The sequence below is a fragment of the Macaca fascicularis genome, chromosome 8, assembly GCF_037993035.2.
Source record: "Macaca fascicularis isolate 582-1 chromosome 8, T2T-MFA8v1.1".
NCBI classification, from domain to species: Eukaryota; Metazoa; Chordata; class Mammalia; order Primates; family Cercopithecidae; genus Macaca; species Macaca fascicularis.
In genome coordinates, this window is record NC_088382.1 from 112,989,301 (window position 1) to 113,008,888 (window position 19,588).

Here is a 19,588-nt window from a genome sequence, read left to right on the forward strand (position 1 = left end):
TGGCCACATAAATGTCTTCTTTTGATAAGGTCTGTTCATATCCTTTGCCCATTTTATGATGAGTCATTTGTTTTTTTCTTGTAAATTTGTTTGAGTGCCTTGTAGATTCTGGATATTAGCCCTTTGTCAGATGGATAGATTGCAAAAATTTTCTCCCATTCTGTAGGTTGCCTGTTCACTCTGATGATAGTTTCTTTTGCTGTGCAGAAGCGCTTTAGTTTAATTAGATCCCATTTGTCAATTTTGACTTTTGTTCCCGTTGCTTTTAGCGTTTTAGTAATGAAGTTTTTGCCCATGCCTATGACCTGTGGTATTGCCTAGGTTTTCTTCTATGGTTTTTTTATGGTTTTAGGTTTAATGTTTAATTCTTTAATCCAACTTGAGTTAATTTTTGTATAAGGTGTAAGGAAGGGGTCCAGTTTCAGTTTTCTGCTTCTGGCTAGCCAGTTTTCCCAATACCATTTATTAAATAGGTAATCCTTTCCCCATTGCTTGTTTGTGTCAGGTTTGTCAAAGATAAGATGGTTGGAGATGTGTGGTATTACTTCTGAGGCCTCTGTTCTGTTCCATTGGTCTATATCTCTGTTTTGGTACCAGTACCATGCTGTTTTGGTTACTGTAGCCTTGTAGCATAGTTTGAAGTCAGGTAGTGTGATGCCTCCAGCTTTGTTCTTTTTGCCCAGGATTGTCTTGGCTATATACGGGCTTCTTTTTGGTTCCATATGAAGTTTAAAGTAGTTTTTTTCTAATTCTGTGAAGAAAGTCAATGGTAGCTTGATGGGAATAGCATTGAATCTATAAATTAGTTTGAGCAGTATGGCCATTTTCACAATATTGATTATTCCTATCCATGAGCATGGAATGTTTTTCAATTTGTTTGTGTCCTCTCTTATTTCCTTGAGCAGTGGTTTGTAGTTCTCCCTGAAAAGGTCCTTCATATCCCGTGTAAGTTGGATTCCTAGGTATTTTATTCTCTTTGTAGCAATTGTGGATGGGAGTTGACTCATGATTTGGCTCTCTGTTGGTCTGTTTTTGGTGTATAGGAATGCTTGTGATTTTTGCACATTGATTTTGTTTCCTGAGACTTGCTAAAATTGCTTATCAGCTTAAGGAGATTTTAGGCTGAGAAGATGGGGTTTTCTAAATATACAATCATGTCATGTGCAAACAGAGACAATTTGACTTCCTCTCTTCCTATATGAATACCCTTATTTCTTTCTCTTGTCTGATTGCCCTGGCCAGAACTTCCAATACTATGTTGAATAGGAGTGGTGAGAGGGGGCATCCTTGTCTTGTGCAGGTTGTCAAAGAGAATGTTTCCTGTTTTTGACCATTCAATATGATATTGGCTATGGGTTTGTCATAAATAGCTCTTATTATTTTGAGATAAGTTCCATCAATACCTAGTTTATTGAGATTTTTTTAGCATGAAGGGCTGTTGAATTTTGTCAAAGGCCTTTTCTGCATCTATTGAGATAATCATGTGGTTTTTGTTTTTGGTTCTGTTTATGTGATGGATTACATTGATTGATTTGCATATGTTGAACCAGCCTTACATCATAGGGATGAAGCCGACTTGATCGTGGTGAATAAGTTTTTTGATGTGCTGCTGGATTCAGTTTGCCAGTGTTTTATTGAGGATTTTCTCACTGGTGTTCATTAGGGATATCGGCTTGAAATTTTCTTTTTCATTTTTTTGTTTTGGTTTTGGTATCAGGATGATGCTGGCCTCATAAAATGAGTTGGGGAGGAATCCCTCTTTTTCTATTGTTTGGAATAGTTTCAGAAGGAATGGTAGCAGCTCCTCTTTGTACTTCTGGTAGAATTTGGATGTGAATCCCTCTGGTCCTGGGCTTTTTTTGGTTGATAGGCTATTAATTACTGCTTCAATTTCAGAACTTTTTATTGGTCTAGTCAGGGATTCGACTTCTTCCTAGTTTAGTCTTGGGAGTGTGTATGTGTCCAAGAATTTATCTATTTTTCTAGATTTTCTAGTTTATTTGTGTAGAGGTGTTTATAGTATTCTCTGATGGTAGTTTATATTTCTGTGGGATCAGCGGTGATATCCCCTTTATCATTTTTTTATTGTATCTATTTGATTCTTTTCTTTTTCTACTTTATTAGTCTTACTAGTGGTCTTTTTATTAATCTTTTCAAAAAACCAGCTCCTGGGTTCATTGATTTTTTGAAGGGTTTTTCATGTCTCTATCTCCTTCAGTTCTGCTCTAATCTTAGTTATATCTTGTCTTCTGCTAGCTTTTGAATGTGTTTGCTCTTGCTTCTCTAGTTCTTTTAATTGTGATGTTAGGGTGTCAATTTTAGATCTTTCCCACTTTCTCCTGTGGGCTATAAATTTCCCTCTAAACACTGCTTTAGCTGTGTCCCAGAGATTCTGGTATGTTGCGTATTTGTTCTCATTGGTTTCAAAGAATTTATTTATTTCTGCCTTAATTTCGTTATTTACCCAGTAGTCATTCAGGAGCAGGTTGTTCAGTTTCCATGTAGTTGTGTGGTTTTGAGTGAGCTTCTTAATCCTGAGTTCTAATTTGATTGCACTGTAGTCTGAGAGACTGTTTGTTATGATTTTCATTCTTTTGCATTTGCTGAGGAGTGTTTTACTTCCAATTATGTGGTCAATTTTAGAATAAGTGCGATGTGGTGCTGAGAAGAATGTATATTCTGTTGATTTGGGGTGGAGAGTTCTGTCAATGTCTATTAGGTCTGCTTAGTCCAGAGCTGAGTTCAAGTCCGAATATCCTTGTTAACTTTCTGTCTTGTTGATCTGTCTAATATTGACAGTGCGGTGTTAACATCTCCCAATATTATTGTGTGGGAGTCTAAGTCTCTTCATAGGTCTCTGAGAACTTGCTTTATGAACCTGGGTGCTCCTGTATTGGGTGCGTATATATTTAGCATAGTTAGCTCTTCTTGTTGCATTGATCCCTTTACTATTATATAACGTCCTTCTTTGTCTTTTTTGATCTTTGTTGGTTTAAAGTCTGTTTTATCAGAGACTATGATTGCAACCCCATACAGGGCCAGTTTCATGGGCATTTGACCTGTGCTGTCACACAGGGCCAGGCACTTAGAAGGACTCCACACATGATTTATTGCTCTGTTGACACCATTTTGCAATTCTGAATAATTTTTTAACAAAAGCCCCTGCATTTTCATTTTGCACTGGGCGGGGCAAATTATATAACCAGCCCTGGCTTTACAGTTCATTTGGATTTTTGCTGCTTCTAGAAAAACAAGTGAGATTTACCTGTAATTAGCTACCAACCCAGGAGTGGGCATTCTCAGAACTGCCCTGACCTGCTTCCCTGCTAGACTGCCTCCTCTCTTTAATATCCATCAGCTGGACTCCCCAACGCCTGAAAACCTGTACGGGTCTATAAGGAGACCCCTGCTGAGCTGAATTTGACTTCACAGTATTGCCATCCGTCACAGCCTTGTGTCATTACGGGTGTGGCAAGACTTCTGTTATGCCTGATTCCAGCCAGTTATATATAAAGGATCTCCTGCTCCAACGGGCCCTACCTGGTGGGTAGCCTGGGCCCTGAGAATGCTTTCTTCTAGAATGGACAGACCAAAGGAGGACAGGGGGGGTTACAAAAAGATAATATCCATCAGAGGCAAAGAGTACTCAAAAGTGAACTTCTACCATTTCCACTGGATGTTGATTAACTTCCCCGAGCCTCAGTTTTCTCATTCGTTTATGAGAGTAGCCCAGGAGGCATTAACCCTCCCAACCCGCTAGGATTGCTGAGAGGACAGAGTACGCGTGCAAGGTTTTGCACTGTGCCAAGAGCTTAGTGTGTTAGCACTTTTGAAAACAGCGTTTACACATCATTTGGATCGTGGGACTCTTGGAAAACCTGATGAAACCTATGGTTCCTTCCAGCCCCCGCCCCGCCTCCACCTTCCAGACTCCAAAAATGTCATCGCCAAAAAACAAATAAAAAGGCTTGCCAGGCCGGGCGCGGTGGCTCAAGCCTGTAATCCCAGCACTTTGGGAGGCCGAGACGGGCGGATCACGAGGTCAGGAGATCGAGACCATCCTGGCGAACACGGTGAAACCCCGTCTCTACTAAAAAAATACAAAAAACTAGCCGGGTGAGGTGGCGGGCGCCTGTAGTCCCAGCTACACAGGAGGCTGAGGCAGGAGAATGGCGTAAAAAAAAAAAAAAAAAAAAAAGGCTTGCCGACCCATGCCATAGATTGACGACCCTTGAAGGTGGCTCCTGGACCCAGGTTAAGCCACGTGTCTCTACAATGTTCATTTAGGCGGCGCTGTCTTCCCTGCTGGAATCCCCGACCTGCGGCTCCTGACCACGTCCATCCAGCCCCGACCCTGCAGGCGGGCCCTCCTCTGGGGTCTGCGCAGCCCCGCGGGGGTCCTGGCAGGCAGTGAGACTGCAGTGGGAGGGGGCGGGCCCGGCTCTTGGTCCGCCCCACGCCCGGCTCGGGGTGGGGGCTCGGGGCCTATTACGGGATGGAAGCTCCGGGTGTCGCGGGGGCGGGAGGTATTGAGGGAGGGAGAGAGGCGCGCGGGTGAAAGGCGCATTGATGCAGCCTGCGGCGGCCTCGGAGCGCGGCGGGGCCAGAAACTGACCACGTTCAGCTCCTTGGTCTCCTCCTCCGCCTCCAGCTCCGCGCTGCCGGGCAGCCGGGCAGCCGGGAGCCATGCGACCCCAGGGCCCCGCCGCCTCCCCGCAGCGGCTCCGAGGCCTCCTGCTGCTCCTGCTGCTGCAGCTGCCCGCGCCGTCGAGCGCCTCTGAGATCCCCAAGGGGAAGCAAAAGGCGCAGCTCCGGCAGAGGGAGGTGGTGGACCTGGTGAGTCCGGGGGAGCCGAGCCGGACCGCCGCTCTGGTGGAGGGGACCTGGCCGCGTGCCGCACGGGCAGGGCGTCAGTCCGGGTGTTGGGGGTGTCTGTCTGTACAGCTGTGTGTCGTGTGTCTTGCTGCGCCTGGGTGTCCTGCTTTTTATTTACAGGTAAAGCAGGACCTTGGTTATGCGTGCAGTGAGTCTTGGAACTCAGAGGCGAGACCAAAATGGGAGGCCATCGTGGAGCGGGCATGCGATATGGGCCCAGTGGGACTCCCTGAAGTACAGGGAGTCTCCCAATAATTTCTGGCCCCAGGGGGACCCCTTGGGAAGGGTGGGAGGGATAGGGCGGCAGTGAGAGTAGGATGAGGAGCTTGGGTAGGTCCGAAGTGGACCTGGGAAAAACCCTGGCCTCGCTGATCCCATGGACTTGGACCTGGGCCAGGGCGGTGCAACGTGTCCTTTGTTGGGGCTGGTGGCCACGTCTGCCTGCGAGAGAGAATAACAACCCCCACAAAGCATCCGTCCAACTCTTTGTAACTTGAAGACTATGAGTCACGTTGGGTCATCTTCCTAGGGAGTATGGGCTGCAATTTACTTTGTTGGACAACCACAGCTGGGACTAGGAATGGTTCAGAGGGTTTAAGGCCGGAAGGGGAAATGAAGGGGCCCGGCGCTAACCCCCTAAGGACCTGTTTTGCGTCTTCTGTTTAAACCAAATGGGCAGTCAGTCCTTACACACACCCTGGGTCTTCGGATGTGGCCGCCCGGTAGGAGCATCACAGTCAAGCTAGGGGAGAAAACAGTTTCCAGGAAACTGGAAATGAACGGCCGTGGTGCTTTCCAGGGGCTCATCTGTGGGAAGGTATGTTTGCTTAAAATCCTTCCCTCTGAAAATCAACAAACCCAGTGGAGGGCGGAGAGGTTCTCTGCCCTGTGATTTGAGGGAGCCTTTCACAGCTACCATAGTCCTTGGCATATCATAAACTTCAGTCTCACTTAAAGACAAACATGACTTACAGGCATTGCAAGACGTAAGTTGGAGCATTTTTTTTTAAATTAAAAGAAAGTTTTGAATTTGTTAAGCTGCCATTTTAAACTGAGCTAATATACCAAGTTCCCTGGCAGCTAGTTCTATATTGGATTCCAAAGTGCTGGAAAAAAAAATTCCCCCCATTTCACTACAGCACTTTTTGGTGACAGGCTGTGTAATTTTGCTCCACAAAAGGGAACTATGTGTTCAGGCAACAGTTCTATTTTAAGTGTCCAAATTATTAAAACTGTACCAAATGAGTGTGGTTCATGTGTAGTTTGCATTTTATGAATTTATAGTTATGATACACAAAATGCCCATTTTTCCTGTGAAGCTTGCTATTTTTCCCCCTTCAAGGATTTACAGTACCTGTGGTTTCCCACAACTCTAGCCAGACTTGGAAAACATTTTGCAGTCAGGCTCAGGTGCATCCTGTAGGTTGAATTTGGTTTTGCTGACAGAAAAAGTCCACAGTCATTAAGGTTTCAACAGATTCTATAAAGCAACTTCTTTGTATAGGATCTTTCAAAGCTTTCCTTTCAAGCTTCCACCAAGGTCTGCCCCCTGGTGGCCAACGAAAGAAACAGGGGCGTATATAAGTGCGCTTCCCTTCAACTTTTTTTTTTCATTCCAGACATTTACTGAGAGTACTGAGCATGTGTTGGGTTAGCATTTTAAAGTAGAAGACTGATGTAACACCTGTGGAATCGAGTCAAGTAAAGTTATATAGTCTCTGAAATGTATCTTTTAGATGAAAAGGTGAATAAAAATTCTCAATATGGCACGATGGACATGTTGGGCCAGATAATTCTTGTGGGGTGTCCTGTGCATTGTAGCATATTTGGCAGCATCCCTCGTTTGTACAAACTAGATGCCAGTAGCAATCCCCCCTGCCAAGTTGTGACAACCAAAAATGTCTCTAGACATAGCCAAGTGACCCCTGGAGGACAAAATTGTCGCCAGTTGAGATCCACTGATATATAAGAAAATAAAATTTAGTCGTGTAGCATCTTGCCCTGAGGGGAATAATGGTGAAAAAAATCAAAGAATATCAGAAGCAGTCTTATTCCCATTTGAAATGTATGTCTAAACATTGTATATATCTGCTTGTGAAAGTGAATTAAATTACTAAAATAAAAATAAAATCTAAAACACACCAAACTTTTGAAATATTTTGCACTTTTAAAATACTTTATTTTGTGTGTCTTTGAATACTTTTGTAATTGTTAAATGCTTTTTCTTTTTTCTTCTTTTTTTTTTTTTCCTATTTCTCTGACAGTAAATGAGTAGAATGAGTAGTAGTGTCTTTTTCTTCTTACAGTCAGGAAAATGGCAATGTCAAAGACTAAAAAAATCATTTATCAAACCAAAACTCAAACTGGCGATGGAGAAGCAAATTGATTAGCAAACATCAGTCTAATTATATCGGATTTTTCCCAGATAACTATTGGATTTTATCATCCAATCCCAGATACTGTTGTCAAAAGATAAGCTTTGAAGTTACTTTAATATCTAAGAAACTTTGGTTTTTGTTTTCATTGGAAAGTATAGTTATACCGAATGATAATACTAGGCAACTTACACAATTAGAGGAAATGTTAGAGTAAAAATTTAAATGGATTGCCTTGGGTTTTGGAGTGTCTAATAATGGCACCTTTGTTCCTAGCTGAACCAATTCAAGTGTAGACACAGGAATTAGACAGATGGAGCACAAGATATCACCTTTACCACTGATCATACAGCATTGGCATGTATGGCTTATGTGTGCTAGGCTGGTGGGTTTGCTAATGCTCTCTTCCCCAGGTCTAGACCCTGAAAGGTCCACCCAGGGCAGTGGACACACTTACCCAGAGTCGCTGCCTTGCACTGGTCTTGGGGGAATCATAGAAATAATAATGGCTGACACACGCAGTGTTTACTGTGTTCCAGGCATTGTTCTAAGCACATTTTATATATTATTCACTTAAATCTCATACAAACCCTATAAAGTAAGACTCTTTATTATCATCCACATTTTACAGATAAGGAAACAGGCACCAAAATGTTGAGTAACTTGCCCTGTCTCACAGAGCTAATGTAAGGTGGCGCCGGGATAAAATCCAAAGAAACTGGCTCTAGAATTCATGCATTAGATGCTACAAGATATCCTTCCCCAAAACTAACATACAGAATCCTAGTCCTTACAGACAGACTGACAGATTGTGAATAGTCCCCTGTTGGGAACTAATGGTCACCTGAAACTAGGGCACTTACTGCTTCTCCTTGGGGAGGAGGGGTGGGATGAGAGGCCAGAAATGTTAAGCACTGCTTCCCCCACTTAAAAACAGGGAGAAGCGGCCGGGAGCGGTGGCTCACCCCTGTAATCCCAGCACTTCGGGAGGCCGAGGCGGGCGGATCACGAGGTCAGGAGATTGAGACCATCCTGGCTAACACGGTGAAACCCCGTCTCTACTAAAAAAAAACAAAAAACAAAAAAGAATTAGCCAGGCGTGGTGGCGGCCGCCTGCAGTCCCAGCTACTGGGGAGGCTGAGGCAGGAGAATGGCGTGAACCCAGGAGGCGGAGCTTGCAGTGAGCCAAGATCGCACCACTGCACTCCAGCCTGGGTGACAGAGCCAGACTCCGTCTCAAAAAAAAAAAAAAAAAAAAAAAAAAACCAGGGAGAAGCAGGGATTTCCATATCCAAGTTGGAGATACTGCCAGTACAAGATAATTATTGACTCTTAAGATTTTATTTTATAATTATGTTCCCTAGGAATTTATCTTAGGGAAATAATTCAAAAGAAGAAAAAGGCTATATGGATAAAAATAATATTCATAAGAAAAAAGTAGAAATAAACTATGTATCCAAAAATAGTGCAATGTTTGCATAAAACTGTAAAAGTCCAGGTCTCTTTGCAAGATACAGAGTTAGAAGAAAAAAGCAGAATATCAAATTATTTCCACCTTGGAATACAGCTATTTAAAATTGTATATGCTTATAATAAGCAGTAGAAGGGAGCAGGTAAATGAAATAATTTTGTCCTCCTCTGATGTGTGTGTGTGTACCTGTGTGTGTGTAAAGTTTGTGCACTAAAAAATATGAAAGAAATCACAATATTTTAGAAATAATTTGAAAATGAATTCTCTATAGTAACTCATCTAGAACATGGACATGTGATATGAAGGGATTCTTGACTCCAAGTGCTCAAAATAAATGCAGTTCTAATCATACTGAGTCTTTGACTCTTAAGTAGTGAGAGTTTTCTTTGCCTTTTCTTTCTCATTATAGTATAATGGAATGTGCTTACAAGGGCCAGCAGGAGTGCCTGGTCGAGATGGGAGCCCTGGGGCCAATGGCATTCCGGGTACCCCTGGGATTCCAGGTCGGGATGGATTCAAAGGAGAAAAGGGGGAATGTCTGAGGGAAAGCTTTGAGGAGTCCTGGACACCCAACTACAAGCAGTGTTCATGGAGTTCACTGAATTATGGCATAGATCTTGGGAAAATTGCGGTAAGTAAAGTTTGAATTATTTTAAAATTGAAGCAAAATTTAAGGGTTTTCATATTTTAGTGTTAATTTTTAGGTGACATTTTATTTTTTTTTTAACTAAAAAGACTTAAAGAAGAGAAGTATGTAGCATGTGACTTTTAATCTAAAACTAATGAAAAACTTTATAACATTTCAGAATTAATTTCATACAGATATTTCTAAGACAAATGCATATGATTTTAACCATAGTATCTAAAATACTTTTTAAAAATGCAAACAAAAGAGAGCATATGTGTCTATGTTGGACAGTAAGCAACTTTCCAGTCTTATCCTAAAGTAAATTTAAATTTAGTCTAAGAAATTTTGCCCTGGCTTCAGACATAAAGGTGGGAAACAATTTCCAAGAAATTACCACATTGATCTGGAAGCAGAAGTCCATTGGTGTTTGTCTTTATTCAGGTAGCATGCCCAGCTTAAAACTGCTAAGCCTAAGATAAGTGAAATGGGTTAGATGTGAGGTACTACAGCGATTATTTTAGGTTATTCTGCAACATTAAGGCTGAGAGGTGGGGAATTACTCAAAATAGCCTGTCTGGTAATGTATTTTGACTAATGTTTCAGTCACTTTGATTAGTGTTTGCTTCAAAAGTAATTGGCAAGTCCACTGGCATGGAAGAGAGTTGAAGAAGTTGATGCTATTTATAAGCCTCTTTTCTCTTGTTGATCAACTCTGTACATGGTTCCATATTCACAGCATATTACTTCATGATTTTGCTGCTACCATCAAGCAATTACAAGACATTTTCATTTCATAAAACTCTAAGATTTTAAGATGCACTCTGTATAATCCCTGTTCCTTATCTCAGCTTTTTCTGCTGTATTATCCATAAGAGTTTGAGACTGTCTTGATTTAATTGTTTTGCGATAGAATTTCTATGTAGCTTCCACAGTTATGATGACTCTGACCTTTTCTGTGTTCATGTGTGTTTCTAGAAAGCATTTTGTTAAAATATTCCCTAGTTATTTAAACATCTGACATTGATAGACTGGTTGTTTATAGTTGTTCATCAAAAGTTACCGAGTTCTTTCTAAAAGCTATCCTTGTGGGTTCTGAATTATTAATATATTTTCAAGTTCCTTTTAGCAATGGTCAGGATGGGTATGGGAACCTTCTACAAGTAAATGATAATAGGTCCATGAGCCAATAGACAGTCAAATTTGCAACGACCAATGAGAAAATAAGCAAACAAGAAACCTGGGCCTTATCATTGTGCCATATAGATAAAGACTAAAAACTCTGCCTATCCTTTACTCCCTCATACTGTTTGCTGTTGCTCGAAAAGAAACAGATCAAGAGTGAATACGAATGGACAGCACTAGTCTAGAATGTAAGTTCCATGAGGGTAGGGATTCTGGTTTGTTAACTGCTCTATCTGTACCATCTAGCACATAGCTGGGGCTCAGTAAGTATTTTTTGAATGCAAAAAAAGAGGAAATATATACATTGAGTTTATCAAAAGTACTAAAGGCTAGCCTTTTTTGGTAAATCTGAAAGATACCCTCAATGGGGTGAAAAGTTCTAAGAGAGCTGCAATTTGATTTTCTTAGAGTTTCTATATCAAAATCTCTTATCTAGCTTGCAGAAAATCTCTCTCCCTCTATAAAAGTTAAGCTTTCTTTTTTTTTTTTTTAATTTTTTTGAGACAGTCTTACTCTCTTGCCCAGGCTAAAGTGCAGTGGCACAATTTCGACTTACTGCAACCTCCACTTCCCAGGTTCAAGTGATTCTCACATCTCAGCCTCCCGAGTAACTGGGATTACAGGCATGCGCCGCACCACACCCAGCTAATTTTTTGTATTTTTAGTAGAGATGGGTTTCACCATGTTGGCCAGGCTTGTCTCGGACCCCTGGCCTCAAGTAATCTGTCCCCCTCGGCCTCCCAAAGTGCTGGGTTTACAGGCATGAGCCACCGTGCCCGGCCGAGTTAAACTTTTTAAATACATTTTGGGGAAAAGGATAGTTAAGTAAAATTCACCAATCTCAAAAGCTCTTTTTAATTAGAATAGAAAATGTTAATTAAATCGTATTTCTATGTTTGTGACAGGAGTGTACATTTACAAAGATGCGTTCAAACAGTGCTCTAAGAGTTTTGTTCAGTGGCTCACTTCGGCTAAAATGCAGAAATGCATGCTGTCAGCGTTGGTATTTCACATTCAATGGAGCTGAATGTTCAGGACCTCTTCCCATTGAAGCTATCATTTATTTGGACCAAGGAAGCCCTGAAATGAATTCAACAATTAATATTCATCGCACTTCTTCTGGTATGTAAAATTGTGACATTGTAAGATGTGCCTCAGATCTAAGTAAGATTAGTTTTGAGTCCCACTATCATGTTGGTTCACTAGCCTACTGTAAAGGTACCTCTACAAGTTTTCAATGCATGGTTCTTCACCCTGGGTTGTACTTCTGCATTACCTCTCGATCTTTTAAAAATATATAGATGCCTGGGCCTTATCTCTGATGAACTGACTCAGAATCTCTAGCCGTAAGACCATAGCTTCTGTGTTTTGTTTGTTTTTTAATATTATACTTTAAGTTCTAGGGTACATGTGCACAATGCGCAGGTTTGTTACATATGTATACATGTGCCATGTTGGTGTGCTGCACCCATCAACTCGTCATTTACATTAGTATCTCCTAATGTTATCCCTCCCCCTCCCCACTGCCCACAATAGGCCCTGGTGTGTGATGTTCCCCTTCCTGTGTCCAAGTGATCTCATTGTTCAGTTCCCACCTACAAGTGAGAACATGCGGTGTTTGGTTTTCTGTTCTTGTGATAGTTTGCTGAGAATGATGGTTTCCAGCTGCATCCATGTCCCTACAAAGGACACGAACTCATCCTTTTTATGGCTGCATAGTATTCCATCGTGTATATGTGCCACATTTTCTTAATCCAGTCCGTCACTGATGGACATTTGGCTTGATTCCAAGTCTTTGCTATTGTGAATAGTGCCACAATAAACATACGTGTGCATGTGTCTTTATAGCAGCATGATTTATAATCCTTTGGGTATATACCCAGTAATGCGATGGCTGGGTCATATGGCATTTCTAGTTCTAGATCCTTGAGGAATCGCCATACTGTTTTCCACAATGGTTGAACTAGTTTACAATCCCACCAACAGTGTAAAAGTGTTCCTATTTCTCCACATCCTCTCCAGCACCTGTTGTTTCCTGACTTTTTAATGATTGCCATTCTGACTGGTGTGAGATGGTATCTCATTGTGGTTTTGATTTGCGTTTCTCTGATGGCCAGTGATGACGAGCATTTTTTCATGTGTCTGTTGGCTGTATGAATATTTTCTTTTGAGATCCCCTGGTGATTCTGATGTGCCCCAGGCTTGAAAATCAATGAGTTAAATGACATGGAAAAATAGCCAGTAATGCTATAGAGCAGTGATCTTTCAACTTTGGCTGCATGTTGGGCTCACTTTAGAAACTGTGGAAACTTTAAAAAGAAATGCCCATCTCACCCTTCCAGAGAGTTAGATTTAATAGGTCTGGGTGCAGACTTGGCAATGGGACTTTCTAAATATTTCTTGGTTGGCCGGGCATGGTGGCTCACACCTGTAATCCCAGCACTTTCGGAGGCTGATGCGGGCAATCACTTGAGCCTAGCAGTTTGAGACAAACCTGGGCAACATAGTGAAACCCCATCTCTACAAAAAAAAAAAAAAACACAATTAGTCCCAACTGCTAGGGAGGCTGAGGTGGGAGGATGGCTTCAGCCCAGGAGGTGGAGGTTGCAGTGAGCTGAGGCTGCCCCACTGCACTCCATCCTGAGTGATGACAGTGAGTCCCAGTCTCAAAAAAAAAAAAAAAAAAAAAAAAAAAAATCTCCTGGTTATTCTAATGTTCAGCCAAAATTGAGAACCACTGGCTCAGACTAACTGATTTTTCTGCCTTATCCTTTAAAAGGGTGGATACTGTCTGCTGAATTTGTAAAAGAGAAAATTTTTATACTGTTTCTGTATTCTCTGTTTCCACCTAGTATGAGAAAAAAGACATTCAGTGGTCACTTAAACTGTCAGAAAAATACCATTGGGTTGTTTTATGTACTTATGTATTTGTTTGTTTATTTATTTATTTATTTCAGAGACAGGGTCTTACTCTGTTGCTCAGCCTGGAGTACAGTGGCAGGATCATAGCTCACTGCAACTTTGAACACTTGACCTCAAGTGATCCTGCTACTCAGCTTCCCGAAGTGCTGTGATTACAGGCATGAGCCACCATGCACAGCCTGTTTGTTCTATTTTAAGATTCATTAAAGAAAGTTTACAAAATACCAGAAGTAGAAGAGTTAAAAAAACAAAAAACAAAACAAAACAAAAACTATTAATCTCATCCTCTAGAGACACCACTATCAATATTTGGTTGTCGGCCATTTTGGTTTCTTGAGTTGTGGTGGATGGCACACCATGACGGCACAGCCTGGTAGCATCAGCAAGTGTACATACTGTTATATTCATATGCCTTTTCATAGAAGAAAAATAAGAAACTGTACATATGGTTAGCATCATTCCCTTAATTTCTTGGAGAGATTTTTCACTAATCTTATACTTAAAAATGGTTGAGGGGAGGGAGGAGATAATCTCACTCTTCCCTTCCCTCAGAAATAACATTTCAGCATTATTTGGGGCTCCAAGTCAGATACTGAACCCCAAAACCAATTTATTCCTAAGCAATCAAGGGCATGCCCTCCACATTTTCCCTCAGATCCTCACAATATCCTTAAAACATAAATAAGAGATTTTAACCCCCTCTCTTTGCATATTGAGAAACCCAGGGAAATACAGCATCTTACACAGGAAAGTAGAATCAGTGTTCAGGAGAGCAGAAACTGACTCCCTGTTCTCTTGGCTTCCAGTTCTCTTTGTAATCAGATTAAAAACCTTCTTCACTAAGTCCTTAGATACATGCTTCCCATCTAAGAAACAGTCTTTAAAATAAGAATCTAGATATTAAAAATAAAATTTGATTAGGAAGTGATATGTTTAGACAGTAGTTGATATAAGCAACTTACATTCTATTCTGTTATCTTTAAGGTATGTGTTAATATTTTGCTAATGTAAGCCCTTAGGCCCAGGAACTGTGACCTATACATGCATATACTTTATAAATAATTTAACATAGCATTTCCCAACCATTGTGTGCAAACTCATTTGGTGTGATCAGTTGGGTGGAGTGTCACAAGTAATTTGTTATGAACAGTTTTGTATTATTGTGGGTTAAAAGTTATCTCTGTAATAGAATCACTTTCTCTGACATACTGATAGTCTCTCTTAAGGGAAAGGAAAGGGGCGCACTTACAGTTAGCATATCAGAGTATGGCTTAAAGCCTTGATATGCCCATGGGAGTTTGACAAATGGTTGTCATCTGTTACATGGGTCTAAGAGGAAAACAGGTTGAGAACTCCCAATCCAACATATCGTTTTCACTTAACAAGCTATCATACTACATTATCACAGCAAAAATATTCATTCAACATTATTTCATCTGCTAAAGACCATGAAGTGACCATTTGACTCTCCTTAGATGAGGCTGATGCAAGACCCAAGCTTGTCTGATGTCCTTAGGCCATAGGGGAAAGTGAACAAGTTTCTAGGCCATGGCTGTTAAGACCTTGGGAAAACATGAGCATTTCTAGGCATTTCCACTTGTCATGGTACTAAGAGTACCAGATTAAATGGGATTGTGGGCCTACTATTTAGTTCCCCCAACTTGGGAAGAGGCCTGAACCAGAGACAGGTCCCTGGATTCTGAGAGACTTGCCTTGGATTTACTCCTGTGATAGTTTAGGTAAGTAGATTGCTTCAGACCTACATCCCTGGGTCTCAGCAGGAATGCACTAACCTCAATCAAATAGGAAGCCTAAGCAGTCACATGAAGTCATCCACTACAGTGCTTATATATCAGGATTCATTTTCTTTCTTTTTTAAAATTATTATTATACTTTAAGTTCTAGGGTACATGTACACAACATGCAGGTTTGTTACATAGGTCTACATGTGCCATGTTGGTTTGCTGCACCCATTAACTCATCATTTACATTAGGTATTTCTCCTAATGCTATCCCTCCCCCTGCCCCCAACCCCACGACAGGCCCGGGGTGTGATGTTCCCTGCCCTGTGTCCAAGTGTTCTCATTGTTCAATTCCCACCTACGAGTGAGCAAACTATCACAAGGACAGAAAACCAGGATTCATTTTCTTAAAGAATCTGCCAACCTACAGTTTCTTCTCCAGCTTTACACATACATCAAAGGTACCATGTCTTTTTGCCTGCTAAAATGGTCACTGAGGGATTTTTTTTTTAATTTAAGAGAAGACTTTGGTAAGATGGAATGCAACTTGTATTGTTAGTAGTTGAAAGTCCAGAGGACATGTGAAAAGGTGCATAATTATAATGCATAAAAACACAGAGGAAAAGCAGGGTTTTTTTTGGGTTTATGTTTTTTCACTATGAGGAAATTCTGTGTAAAATGGGATTCCTAGATTGAAGGACTGGTGTAATGATTATGTAGAATTTCTTTTAATGGTATAAAAGTTATTTCTTCTGGTGGGCACAGTGGCTCACGCCTGTAATCCCAGCACTTTGGGAGGCCGAAGTGGGCAGATCATGAGATCAGGAGATCAAGACCATCCTAGCTAACACGGTGAAACCTCATCTCTACTAAAAATACAAAAAATTAGCCAGGTGTGGAGGCACGTGCCTGTAGTCCCAGCTACTCAGGAGGCCGAGATAGGAGAATTGCTCGAACCTGGGAGGCAGAGGTTGCAGTTCGCTGAGATCGCGCCAGTGCACTCCAGCCTGGGCGACAGAGTGAGACTCCATCTCAAAAAAAAAAAAGTTATTTCGTCTACTTGTCTAGCATCACTTATCAGCAGATAAGTGTTGGAAAGCGTTTTCTTTTTTAAAAAAGACTTGCATATCAAATGAAAGTCTTGGCTTTTAAAAGTATATATAGCCCTTCTTTGTTTACTCAAATAAATTGCTGTTTTAAGTTATCTCTGTAACCATGCAATTTCTGGTTTTAAGATTGAAACCTATAAGAACACTGACTGTTAAACTTGTATCATAGAATGGATATGTATACATCTTTTAAAAATATTTATGTATCAATTTAGAAAAAGAGGACTTTATTATGAAAACCTTATCAAGTATTAGAATGTTTAAGTAGCATTACATTAAACAGAATTACAAACTAGCTTTCTAAAGTTATAAAATGTAACTAAAGGATTTTGCTGTTTGTTCAAAAGAAAGATGTAACTTTCATCTTTGTCTTGCAGTGGAAGGACTTTGTGAAGGAATTGGTGCTGGATTAGTAGATGTTGCTATCTGGGTTGGCACTTGTTCAGATTACCCAAAAGGAGATGCTTCTACTGGATGGAATTCAGTTTCTCGCATCATTATTGAAGAACTACCAAAATAAATGCTTTAATTTTCATTTGCTACCTCTTTTTTTTATTATACCTTGGAATGGTTCATTTAAATGACATTTTAAATAAGTTTATGTAATAAACATGGTTACAGACCAAAGTGTGACTTCACACTGTCTTTAAATCTAGCATTATTCATTTTACTTCAATCAAAAGTGGTTTCAATATTTTTTTTAGTTGATTAGAATACTTTCTTCATAGTCACATTCTCTCAACCTATAATGTGGAATATTGTCGTGGTCTTTAGTTTTTTCTCTTAGTATAGCATTTTTTAAAAAATATCTAAGCTACCAATCTTTGTACAATTTGTAAATGTTAAGAAGTTTTTATATCTGTTAAATAAAAATTATTTCCAACAACCTTAATATCTTTAAATTAATTGCCACTAAAATTGGAGTTTCTAGTACACTATATCTGAAAAGTTTAACATAAATCCAATTTGTATTTATTCATTTAACTCTCATTTATATAATTTTTAGTACACGTATAATACGGTTCCATTTTTAAAGGAATACAAAGAGAAAGTGGTATTTATGTGTCAGGAAATATATCAGCACTTTAGGAATTTTATCTTTATTTAACAAAGAGTAACAAAGGATGGATTCTATCCTCAAATTCCTTACCATTTGGTAGAGAAAATCAGACATATATAGAAATGACAATAAATTAAAGGTTAATATGTTGATTACTATAAAAGTGTTGAAGTGGGTGATGTGGTTCAAAGGAAGAGTGATCATTTCTGGCTGAGGTGATCAGAAAAAAATCCATGAAGGCAGTATACATATAAGATTGGTGAAGTTAAGTAAATTCTGGGCTTGAATTGGAAGTAGCTGTATGAACTCATAAAGTACTTTATCTTAAAAAAGCTACAAAACAATAACAAAATCTAGCTTTGTTTACTGAAAAGGCCCAGAAACAATTACCTATCCAGTAATGCCCAGAATGTGATCTCTACACTCCCATTTCCTATTAAAAGGAACTAAAAATCATTGAAGAAATGGGGGATTTCACCTATGGGGCAGGAAATGTACAATATGACCGTGGAACATTTTGTCATACTGGAAAACAAGGCAGCTATGAAAAACAACTCAAAAAGATCCAAGAGCCAACTCCAATTGGTTCTCACTGTTAAAGATGATACAATTTAAGCATCAATAAAGAGAATAACTGCAATGGTTTAAAACATCAAATATGTTTAAATACATGAGTTCATAATATATTAAAATAAAAATTATTGGTCAACTTACAGTATGCCAGCAAACCAACTTGTTACTTTGAAAATTGGTAAATAGAACCAAACATTTCTTCTGCTTTCTCTCTATGTACTGTATCTCTGAGTAACCAAATTGTTGATGAAGGGAAATTTCTCTTTCTAAAAGTATACATACATACACACAATATTATATGTCTTATAGTAACATCACATGTTGGTGGTATAGTTTGTAAATGAAGAAAGAATGATAAAATTCCAATACTACCTTTTTTTCAACCCCTCATGAAGGGACCTAGTAATGAACATCAGTGACTGATAACATTCTCAAAAGAGATAGACCAGCTATGTCCCTCTAATGAAAGTATATAACCGCACTTAGGAAGTAGTTATCCAAGACACAAGCAAGCCAGGATCTGATTTAGCCTCTAGTTCTAACCATTAATTTGTGGGAAATACAGGGGATAGAAGAGCATGTTCATTGACACCACAGGGATATAATCAGCAAAATCCAGACTGTGGGAAACTTGAATGACATAGTTGATGATATTAAATAATTATTATTTATGCCTGGTAATAGTATTGTGGTTCTTTTTAAATAGTACTTTTATCTTTTAGAGATACTGAAATATTTAAGGTAAAGTGATGTGACATCTTGAGTTTGCTTCAGAATAATCTAGAAATGGAAGTAGAAGGAGATATTATTTCTAGATGAAATAATATTGCAGATAGGGAAATGTTAACCAAGATGGGTAAAAATTTTGACAAGTGGGGAAAGTTGTTAAGAATAGTTTTGGTAGAGGCAAGAACATTAGTGAAAACACTGGGGTATTAATAAAACAGAAATTATGTTTTTAGGTGGGTTGAGCTTAAGTAATGTGTGTAGAAACAGTAAGAGACAAAGGTGGTGTGCTCATTTCGGCAGCACATATACTAAAATTGGAATGATACATAGAAGATTAGCATGGCCCCTGTGCAAGGATGACATGCTAATTCATGAAGCGTTCCATATTTTTGCTGGTACCATTCCTTCTGAAACTATTCCAAACAATAGACAAAGAGGGAAACTTCCCTAACTCATTGCATGAGGCCAGCATCATCCTGATACCAAAACCTGGCAGAAACATAACAAAAAAAGAAAATTTCAGGCCAATATCTCTGATGAACATCAATGCAAAAATCCTCAATAAAATACTGGCAAACCAAATCCAGCAGCACATTAAAAAGCTTATCCACTACGATCAGGTTGGCTTCATCCCTATATGCAAATCAATAAATGTAATCCATCACATAAACAAAACCAATGATAAAAACCACGATTATCTCAATAGATGCCGAAAAGGCCTTCAACAAAATTCAACACCCCTTCATGCTAAAAACTCTCAGTAATTTGGGTAATGATGGAATGTATCTCAAAATAAGAGCTATTTTTGACAAACACACAGCTAATATCATATTGAATGGGCAAAAACGGGAAGCATTCCGTTTGAAAACTGGCACAAGACAAGGATGCCCTCTCTCACCACTCCTATTCAACATGGCATTGG

At 39.8% G+C, this 19,588-nt stretch overlaps 1 protein-coding gene and 1 non-coding gene across 3 annotated transcripts; both read left to right on the forward strand.

Moving 5' to 3' along the window:
* The first annotated feature begins 4,556 nt into the window (after window positions 1–4,556).
* Window positions 4,557–17,196, forward strand: CTHRC1 (collagen triple helix repeat containing 1). 2 transcript variants are annotated; one of them, XM_005563854.5, is made up of 4 exons: window positions 4,557–4,836; window positions 9,131–9,352; window positions 11,437–11,653; window positions 16,682–17,196. In XM_005563854.5, exons 1-4 carry the CDS (start codon window positions 4,687–4,689, stop codon window positions 16,822–16,824), a joined length of 732 nt encoding a protein of 243 aa, XP_005563911.3. In that variant the 5' UTR covers window positions 4,557–4,686; the 3' UTR covers window positions 16,825–17,196. The 2 variants fall into 2 exon arrangements, with proteins under 2 accessions (XP_005563911.3, XP_005563912.3); XM_005563855.5 differs by lacking the exon at window positions 4,557–4,836 and adding an exon at window positions 5,553–5,692.
* A 1,754-nt stretch (window positions 17,197–18,950) lies between these two features.
* Window positions 18,951–19,057, forward strand: LOC123575450 (U6 spliceosomal RNA). Its single transcript, XR_006700724.1, has one exon. It is a non-coding gene; the product is annotated as a U6 spliceosomal RNA (small nuclear RNA).
* The last annotated feature ends 531 nt before the right edge of the window (window positions 19,058–19,588 follow it).

What these genes read in the sequence shown, in the direction of transcription:
- CTHRC1 (XM_005563854.5), top strand. Translation starts at nt 4,687, where the DNA reads ATGCGACCCCAGGGCCCCGCCGCCTCCCCGCAGCGGCTCCGAGGCCTC. An exon ending in AGAGGGAGGTGGTGGACCTG is followed by an intron (nt 4,837 to 9,130) that starts GTGAGTCCGGGG and finishes TTCTCATTATAG; the next exon opens with TATAATGGAATGTGCTTACA. An exon ending in TAGATCTTGGGAAAATTGCG is followed by an intron (nt 9,353 to 11,436) that starts GTAAGTAAAGTT and finishes TGTTTGTGACAG; the next exon opens with GAGTGTACATTTACAAAGAT.